This window comes from Humulus lupulus, chromosome X (assembly GCF_963169125.1).
Source record: "Humulus lupulus chromosome X, drHumLupu1.1, whole genome shotgun sequence".
Taxonomy (NCBI): Eukaryota; Viridiplantae; Streptophyta; class Magnoliopsida; order Rosales; family Cannabaceae; genus Humulus; species Humulus lupulus.
Genome location: NC_084802.1, coordinates 192685879 through 192702120, shown reverse-complemented (window position 1 = coordinate 192702120; position 16242 = coordinate 192685879). Strand labels below are relative to the sequence as shown.

Genomic DNA, 16242 nt, shown 5'->3' with positions numbered 1-16242 from the left:
GAGCTAGGGTCAACAGGCTCAGGTGACTGAAACGTCACATGGCTTAGAGTGCAAAGCCCCCGAGAGTGACTCATTAGTCACATATCCAGAGTATGACTCATTAGTCACCTATCCAGAAAGTGACTCATTAGTCACCATTTGATTAGGGCTGCAAGCCCCAGAATGATTTATTTATCCTATATACATGCAGGAACAAGTTTTCTTGCTGAGTCTCAGCTCATGGGTACTATGTGGTGGAGGTAAAGGCAAAAGAAAGCTGGATCATCCTTGAGTTGGAGAGTCTAGGTGACAATGTGTACATATGCGGCTGCTCGACCACCACGGTCGAGGGTTTAAAGAGGAACTAGGGTTAAACCCTATTTTGTCAGTTAGGTCGGCTGGTTATAAATCTTTTATTGTAATTAACCTTTAAAATGTATTTTGGGATCCCAATGTATATAGTAAATCTTTTAGTGAAACGTTGTACCTTTGACCAAAATTTTTAACCCTAAACTGTTAATCACACTTAGTTACACAATTATGGCCAAATGACTCGGTTAGCTAGTTTAGCACTGTTTAAAATGCACAGCGTAACGGTCCCTGGGTAGTAGGGCATTACATAGAGTACTCTAGATTTATTGGAAGTCTAATGTACTTAATGAGTTGTATAAGACTTGATATAGCCTACGCAGTTAGTAAACTGAGTAGATACACGAGTAATCCAGGGTCTGACCATTGGAAAGGAATAACAAGAGTACTTAGGTACTTGCAATTTACTCGTAGCTATGGGCTGCACTATACTAAATATCCAGCAACACTTGAAGGGTATTGTGATGCCAATTGGATATCTGATATGAAAGACTCAAAGTCTACGAGTGGATATATGTTCACACTCGGTGGTGCAGCTGTATCATGGAAATCTTCTAAACTAACGATAATAGCTAGATCCACAATGGAATCTGAGTATATTGTCTTAGACAAGTGTGGCGAAGAAGCTAAATGGCTTCGTCAATTATTAGAAGATATTCTAAAATGGCCTAAACCAGTGCCAACTAATGGTATACATTGCGATAGTCAATCTGCAATTGGTAGGGCACATAATAATTTGTATAATGGTAAGTCTAGACATATACGTCATAGACACAATACCATTAGACAACTACTCTCAACTGGAGTTATCTTTGTTGACTATGTGAAGTCAAAGGAAAATATTGCGGATCCGCTAACCAAATGGCTAAATAGAGAGTTTGTTGAAAAATCATCAAGGGGAATAGTACTAAAGCCCATGAATGAAAAGTCAATATAGTAGACACCCAACCTAGTTGATTGGAGATCCCAAGATCTAGGTTCAAAGAGATAACTAAAACTGTAAAGAATATGTTGGATCACTATGGGGGTTATCCTCATTGTCCATTCCTATGATGTAATAGTGATAACGGTAAGGAAAATGTTAAGTTATGCTTTCAATGATTCTTATGCGTCGAAATGCCGAACAGAGTAATACGGGTTACTCTTAATTAAGAAAATCACCTATGTGAGAGAGAAGATGGGCCACTTCTATAGGAATTGAATAGGCCTCAATTCCTGTAATATCGCTTGCAGAACTAGGGAAATATTCAGGGCCAAAACGAACATAATATTGAGAACCAAAATATGTCAGGAAAGATTCTTGTGTGGTATATCATCATTTACACGAATGGCAGAACAGCTCAAAGACACCGCGTCTACTGATCAACGAGTAAAGTAAATGTACTTACATAATGGAAAGTTCAAAGAGTAACACCTACCTATCCTATACGGGTTTCTAACGTTAAACTCTATCACCTAGGTCTAATTCTTTTGTTGTTTTTTTCTTGAGTCAGTTTTTCATTTATGCGAGGGATTATTATAATTTTTTTAATTGAAAAACATAATGGGAATTAGTCCCACATTGGGTAATGAGAGGATTTTGTCCTCCTTCTTAGCCTATATACGAAAGCCTCTTAGCTTAGTATATTCTACATCAAAATCATTTATTTTAAGGTATTATAAATATATTAATTATATTTATATTATGATTTTAGTTAAAAGTTTTATATTCGGCGAAGTAATTCTCTGTTATTTATATTTTATAAAATAATTGAATTACTTGTGGTGTACTTTTATAACAGTAATAATCCAATCTTCCATTACTGGTGCCATTCTTCCCATAAGTTGTCATGCGCAAATTAAGTTACAACACTGACTTTAATATTTCTATTTGAATATTTTAAATAATGGGATATATATATATTGGTTAAGCACAGAAAATATTAGATTCCTTATTCGCACCACACCTCAATTAATCAAGAAGTTAACATATACATCTTTTAAAGTAATTTTAGTTTATTTCAACTACTACAGCTCGAATCTTTTATAGTATGAAAAAAAAAACGTTTTAAAAAAAAAAATCATCATGAAAACGCGTGTGCATAGTAGTAACTAGCAGTAGCCGAATTTTTATTTATTTTTTAAAAAACTAATTATTCGTCTTGTGCCACTCACGAAGCTACAATCGAATATGAAAGACAACTGTGTTTTAAAGAAGTAAAGTAATGTAGCAAAGGACAAATTAAGAAAGAACACAGATTGGGGGCCAGGACCGATTACTACGGCTACAGTGGAATGGAATAGAATTTGTCAAACTCCCACCTGGAAAAATGGCACTATCATTTGAATTTATATGTCTTTTTTCAAAGGGTGCCGGATCATTTAATAGAATATAGTGTCGACTAAACATTTAATATTAGCTATAGCTTAAGGTACTAATTTTTCTTTGCTCTAACAGCTTTTCAGCACCACTCACTCTGTATCAAACGAGTTTTTTTCTTTTCATCTTCTTTTTTTCCCCATGGCGCTGATTAACTATGCATACAGCTTTCGATAATTTGCTGAAGTTTTCGATAAGAGACGCACAACACAATTAATAACCACGACCAGTTCTCTTAAATTAAATCCTTTCATGTAATTAAGTAAGTAGTTTCCAATTACGTAGCTGATAAATTTTGGGACCTTCATAATGCACATTTTCGAACCTTACAATCGCTAAAGAATTCCATCTAGCAAACCTTTTTGGTCAAGTCTCCAAAACAAAATACACAGATATACATCCAAAGTGACTTGGATTCAGTCCTCGTCAGCTCAGCTAGTATATTACATCAAATTTCGGGTCCCACTCCACACAATACGGCCGGCTTGGTATCTTATCTTAGTATATATATACGTTAACTAAAAATATTCACCACGCTCCTGCCAATTACCAAACCCTTTCTCTCTCGTGTGTCTATCGTTTTTCCAAAAGAGTAAAATGTCTAAGCGCTTTAAACTTAAATTTCCTAATGTTACTTCTTTCCAATTCTGCCGTTCCAAAGACCCTTCTTCTTTACCGGAAAATCCTAAACCGGCAATTTACCGGCCATCACCGGTAAATCCGAAGGTCTTTGACATCGGCTACCCGTCCACACTGCCGGCTCCTCCCCCTTCAACGCCGGAGTACTCGTTCGTGATGCGACGCGCCCCCGCTTCATCGAGGATTAAATCGGACGGATGCGGGTCGACGTGCGCTCAATACTTTTTCTCTGACTGCAGCACCGGATTGCCTTGTTGCAAGGTCAAGACGTCGTCGTTCGCGGTGGCGGAAAAGCACTTCGCTAAGAAGAAGAAGAGATCGAAAGCTGCGAGTGATTACCGTAGAAATGTTTTGTTTAGCAGCAACGATTATGATGAAGACGAGGACAGCGTAGTCCTTCTCGATTCTTCAAGAAGCTTCTCGAATGAGCTTGCTGATGAGCCGATTGTAATGGATATACCGAACGATATTCCGAGAGTTCGATCAAAGGAGAAGGTCGTCGAAGATTCGAGAATTCGGAGACTGAAGCGCCAGAGTAACGGTTGTAGTAGCAGTTCTAAGAATCGGAAAGGATCATCGGTGAAAACGGTGGCGTGGCAGGAAACAGACGGGTGCGAGGCGGAGGGGACCAAGGTGAGGGAAAGCGTAGCAGTGGTGAAGAAATCGGATGATCCATACGAAGATTTCAAGAGGTCGATGTTGGAGATGATAATGGAGAAGCAGATGTTCGAGGCCAGTGATTTGGAGGAGCTTCTCCAATGCTTCTTGACTCTGAACTCGCGCCAGTATCATGGTGTTATAGTCGAAGCCTTCTCTGAGATTTGGGACATCTTGTTCTGTGATTCTCCTGTCAAACAACACCGACTCTCCTTTTAAATTCACGGTTGAGCTCTCTGTTTTTTTCTTTTTCTTTCTTGTTGGGGGTGTTGTGTCTATTGCATATATATTAATAGATTAAGTCAATTCGTCTTTTTTCTTTCTATTTTTTAATTTAATTTGTTTAAAAAAAATTTAAGAAATTATTCTTTGATTAATAGTCTGTATTGCAAAATACCCTAATTGTGGCTTCTCAAACTTTACAAATTCGAATTTTGTTTTGATTTAATACTGGCTTCTGGCTCGTAGGCCCAATTGTTTGAAGTGTGGCCGAAAAAGTGCAATTCAGTAGAGCTTTAAAAAAAACGACATCACTTGAGTCTTTGACAGTCTTGTGGGGTGTAGGCGATGAGAGAGAGTGAGAGACAAATAAATAAGTGCACATATTAATTGAAGATGGAACGATTCAAATTTTGTTATTTGAAGGGGAAATAATACCCATATTTATTTTCTATACCAACTTTAATAATTTATCACAAAAATATGCTAACCAACCAATTTTTTTTTTGCCAATTTTGCGTCACACACAATTTCAACCATTTTCCCTCTCTTCTCTTTCTCTCTCACTAAAATAAAAATACCCAGACCATAAATTGTCTTTAAATACTTATTTCATTACTTTTTTATACTTTTCATATAAAATAATACATACAATAAATGTCCTATCACCATGAAAGCACTCAGGCCATTACTATTGAAGCACTTATCAATTTTTTTTAAAATGTTTTAATGATTTAAAATCCAATAAAAATCCACAAAAATATTTGCATTTTTTTTTTTTGTCTAAATTTAGACTCTGAAAATTGCAGATTTCAATTAAAATCAACACATTTGCGATGCTTAATGATACATATACGATGGTATCATAAAATCTTAATTTTTGATGCAGAAATGATGTTTAACGATACATTGACGATGGTGCCATGAAAATTTAAATTTTGACGCAAAATAAATGCTTAATGATGCATTTGTGATGAAATTTAATTAAAAATTTAACGATGCATAACTTTTCAAATGTCAGAAGTTTTTTAATTTTTCAATTTTGGTATATTTCGAGATCTACACATTTGGTCCAAATTTGAAGTGTGCTTTTAATTATTCAAGTCTCAAGCATAATTATGGTTCTATACACTAAATAATTAAAATTGTGTTTTATGCCAAATTTAAAAATCACCTCAAATTCACGTCCGATTGAAAAATTATTCTCACCAAATTTTATCGTAAATCATTGCAAATGCATCGTTAAACAACATTTTTACGTCAAAAAATAAGTTTTCATGACATCATCGCAAATGCATTACAAAAGCATCATTAAACATCAATTTTTGTTAAAAAAAAATCAAGTTTTCATGACACCACCCAAATACATCAATTTAATTAGAAAATCTGCAATTTTCAAAGTGTAGATCTAGAGAAACAAAATTCTTATACAAAATTCATAAATTAGTATTTTAATTAAATATTTCCATGGTTTAAGTTTCGGATTAGATTACCTTGATGAGTTCCTTAATAGTGGTAGTACATTTATTTTCGGTGTTGTTTTAGATGAAATGAATGTTTAAAGATGAATTTATGGGGTTTTAGTAAGAGTGAGAAGAGGGGGAAAATGATAAAAATTGTGAAGGGCAAAAATGACAAATTAGTTGGAAGGAATATTTTTGTGATAACTATTATATTAATATATTAAAGTTAAATAAATATGGGATATTAGTAAGCGGAACAACTCAAATTTCCCTTTTAAAATAAGGCCAGAGAGATGGATTCAAAATGCACAAGGACATGCCTATAGTAATAAATGTTAAAAATAAGCAGATAAATAAATATTGACAGCACAACGGTTAAGAAGCTTCAGTGTATTATTTTTCTTTGGTACAGCGTTACAGGTTTTTCCTATCTCGATGAAAAACAGTAGAGATAACAAATCAAAGCATTAGATGGACAAGGATAGTGAATAGTTCATATGAAAAGTAGCATCAGAAGAAAAATGGAACTTATTTGCTCCAGGGCAAATGTACAACAAGAATGGGTATTAACGTTTCATTTATTTACCAAATCGTGGGTATTCGGTTCCAACGATGACTCATTCTCAAAATGCCTGATATGACAAAGCTCTTCGCCAGCTTCATCAGCAAACGTTATCTTTTTCTTCTCTTTGTTTACAACAGTTTCACGTTCAGGAGCACCAGATTCATTTTCAGTCAATCTCTGTAGAATATGAACAAGAGTGAGACAAGAACAAAGGCATAACACATTATATCTGAGTAACGGCTATTTCTTTTTTTTTTTCCTTTTTTAATAATAATAAAAGTAAGCTACCATGATTTTACAGAAACGGTTGCAGTCCCTAGCCATTATAGATAGCCATCTTTGAGCTAATTGTTCAGCTCTATTTGCATTCTTTATGGCCATTCTCAACTGTAATCATAGATAATAAAAAACACTTGATCAGGAAGCAATCACATGGAATTGGATACGGGTATAGAAATAATAACAATAAAGCTAACAAAACGCTGGAACATAAATTCTGATTAAGAAAAACATATAAAACTCAAATTTAAGAAAGTTGAAATCCTAGAAGAATAAGTTCTATGCTCATAGCTTATAACTTGTTTGAGAAAGAGACAATAATAAGCGAATGTAAATCTACTTAAAAATTCATTAAAAAAAGAAAAAGAGAACGGTATTTCTCTGCAAAGTTTGTATAGCTGTAACGAATAATAAACATACCTCACTGGGCTTATACTTCAAGGACGTAGCTGGACAGGCTTCAGGAAGCAATCTATCTTCTACAAAATTCTTCATGGTCTTTAACTCATTTGTGAGCTTAGTTGCAAGACATTCCATGTCTTGCATCTGGCGTTGTGAAAAAGCAATTGCATTTTGTGAACAAGTTTCTATGGAAGTGCACCCAGTACTAAAGCGTGGGGATACATTAGAATGATGAGGACCCTTATGGTCACCTTCAGGTTGGGTGAGTCTCCCCTCGTTCTTTGGTTTCACAGCGCTTTGCTTATGGTTCGCTGAAAATCTAACTCTAGCAACCTGACCAGACCTTTCAGCTTTAGAGATTTTGGTTTTCTTCTCAGTCTGTTGTGTAAAGCACAGTTTCTTCTTAGGTCCTGAAATTACGAAGGAAGCAACAGAAATCAATGAAACAGAAGACCAACAATTCAAAACTCTTTTAAACCTCTCAATTGGATGCACAGGAGAAAAAGAAATCATAACATATGGTTTCAAATCAATAAAAACTCTTTTCCACTAGATCAAAAAAATTCCCAAGCACTTTATGGATCAAAAGTTTCTATAAAGTATAGATTTAAAAGAATGGTCTATTACCATGTACCAGCTCCCTACTGGATTCTGATGGGCACAAAACAGCATTCCATGTGTAAGCAAGATTTCGGTGACAGAAGAAAATAGTAATCAAAATAAATTCAAACTCCATAAGCATATAGTGTACAGTACATTATTACACCTTTTTTTTAAAAGATGTACTCTACAGTTAGAGCAAGTTTGGCTGGTTAAAACAAAAATAATAGTTCAAATAATATACCAATGTAAGTTCAACATGAAGGTCCACAAGTCCAATTAAGACTGTTCACTTACTGTAATGTTCTTCCACACGCAACTCAATTGACTCCACAGCCTGACACAATTTTTCTTGAGAATCAGGAGAAATAACCTAAAACAAATAAAAAGAATGTATGTGAGAACAACCTCCACAGCATGAATTAAGCCAAACAACCATCCAGTATAGATGACTTACCTTTCTTGTTGACAGGAGCCTTTGAGGAGGGCAATTCAACTTTGAATCTTGGTAGTAGGGCTCACCACCTTCTGAAATCACAAGCTCCTCAGATTGCTTTTCGTCATTTGTAGGTGAATCATCAATAGATGGAGCAACCCAGCTATCAGGACTTGTTTTAAGATTATGAATTGAATCATCTATGGTGTCCTCAGATTGCTTGTCGTCATTTGTAGGTGAATCATCAACAGACGGAGCAACCCAGCTATCAGGACTGGTTTGAAGATTATGAATTGAATCATCTATGTTGTCTTCATTTTGTACATTAGCTTCACTTTCATTGGCATACTCAGTGTACTGAAGACAGCCATGGACCACAGAAGGGAGTTGATCATTCGCATTGCTGTCCACGTTACATGGGATTACATGATTGCTGGAAGGACTTGGAATATCATCTAGTACATCATGTCTACAATCACTGGTTGACAACACTGGTTCTCGGAAGATGTTGGCACAAACAAGTTGATTGACATATCCTTCTCCTTTAGATTCTAATACAGGCAATTCTGAGCACAGTTGACTACTTATTTCTAAAATATCAGCCCTTTTAATATCGTCACATGAGGCACTTGGATTCTGAACTGGCTTAGGATTATCATTTTCCATGTAATCAAAGCATGCTTCATTTTGAACACAGTATTCAGATTCTTCTGTCGGAAAAATCAACATTTGGGTCCCCGGAACACATTCAGTGGCAGGCTCAGTAATTTTTTTGGGCACTACCACACAGGAATAGACAGAGTTGTCTAAAGTCTGAAGAGGCTCAGGAATGGAATGTTTTGAGTACTCGTGATACCCTTCACTAACAATAGAATCCTGAGGTTTTCCTGTCACATAAATCAATTTTTGAGTTCCCCGGTCGCAATCAAAGGCTATTTCAGTTTCAACTTCACAAGTATCCCCCTCACTGTCATAAATCAAAGAAGAATCACCGAAAGAACAGGTTGCATTTTGGCTTTCAGAGCGCAGAGCTACAAAATCCGGATCACATTCTCCTGTAATCTCAATCATTTTTTTGTGTACAACTCCGCAAGAATCCACAGAAAAACAGATAGCATTTTGGCCATCTGAGCACAGTGCTTGGATGCACAGATCATAGTCAGTTGCAATCTTAGTCACTTCTCTCTGAACTACCTCACAAGAATCCACCTGATCGTCATAAAGCAAGGAGGAATCACTGGAAAAAAGGATGGAGCTTTGGCTTTCTAAAGATTCAACTTCAGGAACTTCTACTTTGACAGTTATGGGTGCAGGAAAACTTCCTTTAGATTGTATGACATCTATATCACTTGAGATCTGTTCAACTTTAGTATTTGAAGCAGAAATTTGAGAGGAACTAGAGACAAGATTTTGTCGACATTTACCCTTTTCCTTTGCCTTCGCCTTCTTTGAAACTTTTGATTTCATGGTAATGAGAGTTTCCATGAGATCACATTCTTCTTCATCGGTCTGTAATTTAAAACGTGTGCACCTTTCATCAGTTATGGAATGAACATACTTTGAACGTTTTCTTTTCTTTGCTTTGCAGTTCTCTTTAATTTGCTTCAGTGTCATCTCACCAAAACCAAGATCATCCACGTCACTGTTACTTCCATCATCGTCATCACTGCAATTAAACTCAGAAGTATCTGGATCACTTATAAGAACTCGTTTTGCTAAAGTACATGTACTTGGACCATCGACCTTAATCCCGCTGCTATCAGAAAGCAAGCCATCAAGCTTGACCTTTGGCTGAAGAATCAGATTCTGATCTTTGGCATCTAAAGTGTCAAATATGTCTTCCAGTGTCTTGACTTTGAATACTGGCCTTCCAAGATTCACATTCAGAGTATTTGGTACCAAATCACCTCCCGCAGCTTTGATAAAATGAAAATGGTTGCAACTTCTTAACTCCATTGGAATAAAAGATATGCTCTTCTTACTGTTGCTGAATTTTTGCCCTGTAACGAAAGATAGTTCACAATGACACAAGTAAGAGAAACATATTAACCCTTGGTTCCTATGATACTAGTAGCAACTTAGATAGAGTTAAATTAATAAAAACTTAATAGTATATTGTCCATGTGTGTTAAACGGTAAACATAACCAGAGAAATGATGCCAACTTCATAGATATCTTTCCCACCAAGTAGCAATCATACCAATTTAACCGTAACTAGACAACTTTGTGACCATTTATAGATAACGTGCACAGACCAATAGAGTGGACTTGACATACAATATGAATATGCCTTGTCCATCCCACCTAGCTACAAGTGGTCATCTTGAATCTGTACAACATGATCTATTTTCTAAGCAACAGTAACGCTCAACAACAAATCTTAATTTGTCACTCAAACAAAGTCACCAAATTAAACTTTCTAAAAAAACTATCATCTTGCTGATATCCACTAACGATTTCCAGACAAAATTTTTAAACATTAGCATAATTATATTCAAGTTTATCGTTAAGTTGCAAACTAAGTGAATTTAGAAACGCAACGTTTTGATTCCTACGCAAATATTCCGCACAACCAAACTGCCTTTTTGTGAACAAAGAGCCCTCTTTTTTTTTTTCTGCTTTAATTCTCGTTTTATTTCTGTTCTAAAAAATAAAATAATAAATAAAAAAAAACTAAACACAAATATGAACATCAAACCTACAAAAAATTCACAAACACAATAAAAAAGAAGCAATTTCATTACGATTTGATAAAAACAGTAGAAAACATCGACGAACATTCTAATTTATTTCTTCAACTGAATGTATAAAAGCTAACATGTAAAGCACAAAGACTGCCATGAAATTTACGAATCTTTACTTAGAAAGAATACATACTCTGATCAAACTGATAATTTCAATGACAGATATCCAAACAAGAAAGGAAAAAAGCAAACGAAACTAACTCACCGAAAACTAGTGGATCTGATTCAGAAATCAGAATAACGGAGCCACGAAATGGAGATCGACGAAATGCGTGACTGAGTTTAGGGCTAGCTCTCGGAGTGTCCAATGGAAACTCAGCGGGAACTAGAAAATCTGATTCAGAAAGACGAGTCACCAAAATGAGATCGACAAAATGCGTGGCTGAGCTTAGGGCTAGCTCTCGGAGTATCGAATGGAAACTCGGCGGGAACTAGAAAATCTGATTCAGAAAGACGGATCACCAAAATAGAGATCGACGAAATGCGTGACTGAGTTTAGGGTTAAGTCTCGGAGTGTCCAAAGGAGAGACGAGAGACCGAGAATGATAATGATAATCTGAATGGGTAGGGCAAGAGGGACGAGGGTACTGATAAGGCGCCAATTCTCTTTGGCGGGAACCCGAACGAAGCTCCATTAAAGCGGCAAACTGAGCGCGCATAAATCTTCACACGTGGCCCACCTATCACAGCCTGTACCTTTTTTGTTGGGCTTCAGCCCAACATTAGGGCTTCAGCTCAATTTAAACCGTGAGAAAATTACATTAAACAATCTATAATTGATTTTATTTACAAATGGCTATTTAAGATTTTTATTGTCGGAACTATGGCCAATATATTATTATGCTCTCTAATATTTTAAGTTGTTAAAAATTGCTCCCGAAACGATTGTAAAATGGGACTTCTGTTAAGTTATATTATATGAGTCTAAAGGATTGCTGACTTGACATTGCCACATCAGCGTCATGTGTATAATTTAAAATTAAAAATATATATTTCTTATAAAAAATTCAAAAAAATGTTAAAAAAACTTTTTCTTTTTAATGCTTAAAAGATTAATTTTTTAATAAATTCTTAAAAGATTAATTAAATAAAATTTTCAAATAATAAAAAGTTAAACTGAAATTCATCTTTTTTTTTTGGCAAAATTAAATTATTTATTTTTAATAATAATAGAATTAATATAGTTTAAATTAGATTTGTTTATGTTTTGTAAAAAATTAGATCATTTTAAAAAAAAAAAATTAATATTTTAAAATTTTATTTAATTAATCGTTTAAGAATTTATCCAAAAAATAATAATCTTTTAAGAATTTAAAAGATTTTTTTTAATTTTTGAAATATTTTTAATTTTAATATTTTATAAGAAATATATATTTTTTATTTTAAATTATCTTTTATTTTAAATTATATACATGACGTTGACGTGGTAATGACAAGTCAACAATCTGTTAACCACATAGAATAAAACTTAAGAGAAGTCCCACTTTACAACACTGTAAATAGTTTGGGGGTCATTTTTAATAGTTCGAAAAAATCAAGGGGCACAATAATGTATCGGATATAGTTCGGAGGGCAAAAATCTTAAAAAAAGATAATTACAAAAATAACATTTTTTATACCGCATATAGAATTAATACATACCTCATATAAGAAATGTCAACACTAAAATAATCATTTAATTCTCACTCTTCTCCATAACTTTAGAAAAAAATTATGGCCACACCATTGATCATTTGGCTCAAGAGTGGTATCATCGCGACCTACTGTTCAAGGTGATCATTTTGGTATGTTGGAAGCATATGTTTTCTCGTCGTCACTGAAATCAAAAGTAACCATTTGGTTGCTTATAATAACCAATTAGATACTAATTAGTTACCTTTTTACAAAAAACTTTATTTTAGTTAATTAATTTTAAGCTTATTTTCAAATTTGGTTAATTGGTTTTTGTTATGTACGAAAAATAACATTTTAGGAGTAACTCCAAGTTTATATTATGTAAAAAATAACCAATTGGTATTATTTTCTAATAGGCTATTCATTGTAACTTAGAATTAGAGTAATTTTTTATACTATATGATGACTAATTAATTTCTAAAATAGACTTGAAGGTGACGTAAATGTATCTTAAATAATAAGACATGTAAATTACATGAGTGACTAAAAATGTTTATTAAAAGTTAATGTGTAGTATACTAAATTAATTTTTATTAATAAATTATATGGTAACTTGTTATACTATATGGCAACTCATTAGCTTCTGAAATAAGCTTGAAGATTACCAAAATGTATCTCAAATAATAATATATCATAATATAACCTAAAAATAACTAATTTGTATATTAAGATATCTACAAATAAGTTTTGGAGGCAACTAAAAGGTACTGAAATAATATGATCTAAAAATAAAACTTTTAATAAAAAAAAAGTGACCAATTGGTAACTTATCACCATTATAAGTAACCAAATGTTACTTTTGAAAATCCAAAAAAATGAGAAATTCGGGAATTTGAGGATTCGAGAATGTTTCCAATTCAGGTATATTATTTTTGGAATCATGTATTTTTTAATGATGTGGCAAGGCGTTTTTGTAAATAAAATTTTGTATGAATAAATAACATTTTGCCCCTCAAACTATGACCATTATATGATCGTACATCCCGAATGATTCGCGATGTTAAAAATTTCCCCCAAACTATACACGTTACTGAAATATGAGACTTTTATTAGATTTTTTCCTAGGTGGCTAACAGATTAATGATGTGGTATTTTGTCTGTTGATGTGGCAGTGTCATGTATAGAATAATTAATAATTTTGCCCCCCCCCCCCCCCCGAACTTTGACCACTTCCAAATTGTACCATTCTTTTATTAAAACTAATTTAAATTTTTATCTTAAAAAGATTAATCATGTCCTTAAAAAATTAAAAAATCTAATTAATAGCAAATAACTATTTTTAACGTTTTCATTTTCTTTTCTTTTACAATATAAAATTGTTGACCACGATTTTGGCCAACGGCAAGTAGACGTAAAAACGACAATGAAGACAATAGCCTTGAATAGAAAATAAAAATGACACGACCAATTTTATAGTGGTTCAACCCCAATTTGTTGGTAATAGCCTAATCCACTTGGAGTTATGATATATGTAGCCTCCACTTAAGATCAGATGAACCTGAGCCAACTGAGTTTCTTAAGTGTAAAAGTCTCAAAAAGATTAGATCCCCCAAAATGATGCCATGAGCCCTTTATTTATAGGCTCATAGATCGTACATGAAAAATATCACGTTTTCACAGGGTCCTTGGTTGTTTCAACCAACTTTAATTAATAAAGTAATAAACAAATTCAAATTACAACAATATAGCTATGACTTCGAGATATATGAGAGATTCATGCGGTAGTTACGAGCGATTCGGGTTGAAGTTGTTACTGAGATTCTGTAAAGAAGTCACTGGGCAGTTAACTCTTGAGATTCTGACACATCCGGTCGGCTACACTCCTCAATATGACATAGCTGGTCAGTTGAAACCCCTTTCTGATGTAACTGGTTGGGTGAAACCCATTTCTGATGTAACTGGTCGGGTGAAACCCTTTTCTGATGTAACTGGTCGGGTGAAACCCCTTTCTGAGGTAACTGGTTAGGTGAAACCCTTTTATGATGTAACCGGTCGGGTAATGTAACGCCCTACTACCTATGGACCGTTACGCTGTGCATTTTAAGTGTTAAACTCGCTAAATGAGTCATTTGGCCATAATCATGTAACTAAATGTGATTAACGATTTAGGGTTAAAATTTTTGGTTAAAGATACAATGTTTCACTAAAACGTTTACTGTATACATTGGGATCCCAAAATATATTTTAAAGGTTAATTACAATAAAATATTTACAACTAGCCGACCTAAGCGGCAAAATAGGGTTTAACCCTAGTTCCTCTTTAACCCTCGCCTGTGATGGTCGAGTAGCCGCATATGTATACATCGCCACCTAAGCTCTCCAACTCAAGGATGATCCAACTTTCTTTTGCCTTTACCTGCACCACATAGCACCCGTGAGTCGAGGCTCAGCAAGAAAACTCAACATGCTCATGAACAGGTAATAACATGTCACTGAATCATAATAGGCATGCCTAGTAATAATAGTCATATTCATGCATGAAAGCAAGTCCAAATAAATGATTACGGAGCTTTGTGCCCTGTATAGATGACTATTGAGCCATCTTTGAATATGTGACTAATGGGTCACAAACTGTATAGGTGACTAATGAGTCACACACTTGGGCTCTTCACCCTAATAAGATAAGTGCCTAATGAGTCACGCACTTGGGCTCCGCACCCTAATCAGATAACTGACTAATGAGTCACGCACTTGGGCACCCTAATCAGATAAGTGACTAATGAGTCACGCACTTGGGCTCCGCACCCTAATCAGATAACTGACAAATGAGTCATGCACTTGGGCTCTGCACCCTAAGCCATGTGACGTTACAGTCACCTGAATCTTTTGGCCCTAGCTCTAAGTAACTAGCCTTTAGACTAGACAAGCGCTTTTAGTTTTCATCGAACTTGGGGTCGGTCAAGCATTTAATGCTTATGTTGATTAGATCTAACCATTTCGGCTATGCGTTCAATACGCTTATGCCGCTCTTAACTCATAGATCAATTCCATACGACTCGTGTCGTTTCTGACTAATGAGTCAGTACCACTCACAAGTAAGCAATGCAACCAGACATATATCATATGTCAAATATCCAAATATAAGGCATTCAACATGCTTACTCAACAATCACTGGCATTATTATGATCATGCACATTTACAGAGACTCAAGCTCTGATCAATCTCATATTCAACATCCATGCCATGCCCTAATCACATATATCATATGCATCACATGCATCACATACTGGGTGCAGTTTTCTTACCTTTGGTCCAAGCACAGGTTACCAATAAACGACTCTCAAGCACGATCATGTTTCCAAGCCCCTAGCGATAACCTAGTCACAACCATAATATAGCATCCCGTAAAAAATGAATAAATAAATACTTTTGGACCAAGTCCTAGCCTCTGGGATGTCGAATCCTACCGAACCGGGTAGTAAGATCGATCACGAGCCCTTAGGTTTAAGTTCCCATCAACAAAAACCCATTTTGGTCATTTCTGCCGTTTTGGACCGCAGCCCAAAAACCCAGGTTGCGGCTTGATCAAGAACAGGGACTAAACCCCTCTTTGTCTGCGTTGTGGGTTGCGGCCTGACAAAAAGGGGCAGTGGGCCAAAGTGCCCCCAATAGCCAAAAACCTCTTTTTTTTCAAGCCTGGGCCGCGGCACACAATAAAAGGGCCGCAACCCAACCACGAACACAGCCATGAAATTCCATTTTTCCCATTTTAAATCCTTCCAAAAACCTATCCAAACATACCCAAATCTCATAAACAAAGTTCACAATCATCTCAATGGCCCAAAACCATCAAAACTCAAGTTTCAATTCATCCAAAAACTCCTCAAAATGAAAAATCCAATTTCAAAACTTAAGA

General features: G+C 35.1%; 2 protein-coding genes across 2 annotated transcripts; one reads left to right on the top strand and one right to left on the bottom strand.

The window, feature by feature from the left end:
* The first annotated feature begins 3253 nt into the window (after positions 1–3253).
* Positions 3254–4318, top strand: LOC133804923 (transcription repressor OFP7-like). The gene has a single exon (XM_062243025.1). The coding sequence runs from the start codon at positions 3305–3307 to the stop codon at positions 4220–4222; it is 918 nt and encodes a 305-aa protein (XP_062099009.1). The 5' UTR covers positions 3254–3304; the 3' UTR covers positions 4223–4318.
* Positions 4319–6059: 1741 nt separating this feature from the next.
* Positions 6060–11373, bottom strand: LOC133803875 (uncharacterized). The gene is made up of 6 exons (XM_062242018.1): positions 10917–11373; positions 7989–9967; positions 7829–7904; positions 6950–7341; positions 6539–6637; positions 6060–6427 (listed from the first exon to the last, which is right to left on the bottom strand). The coding sequence occupies exons 2-6, from the start codon at positions 9921–9923 to the stop codon at positions 6260–6262; spliced, it is 2670 nt and encodes an 889-aa protein (XP_062098002.1). The 5' UTR covers positions 9924–9967; positions 10917–11373; the 3' UTR covers positions 6060–6259.
* Positions 11374–16242: the final 4869 nt, after the last annotated feature.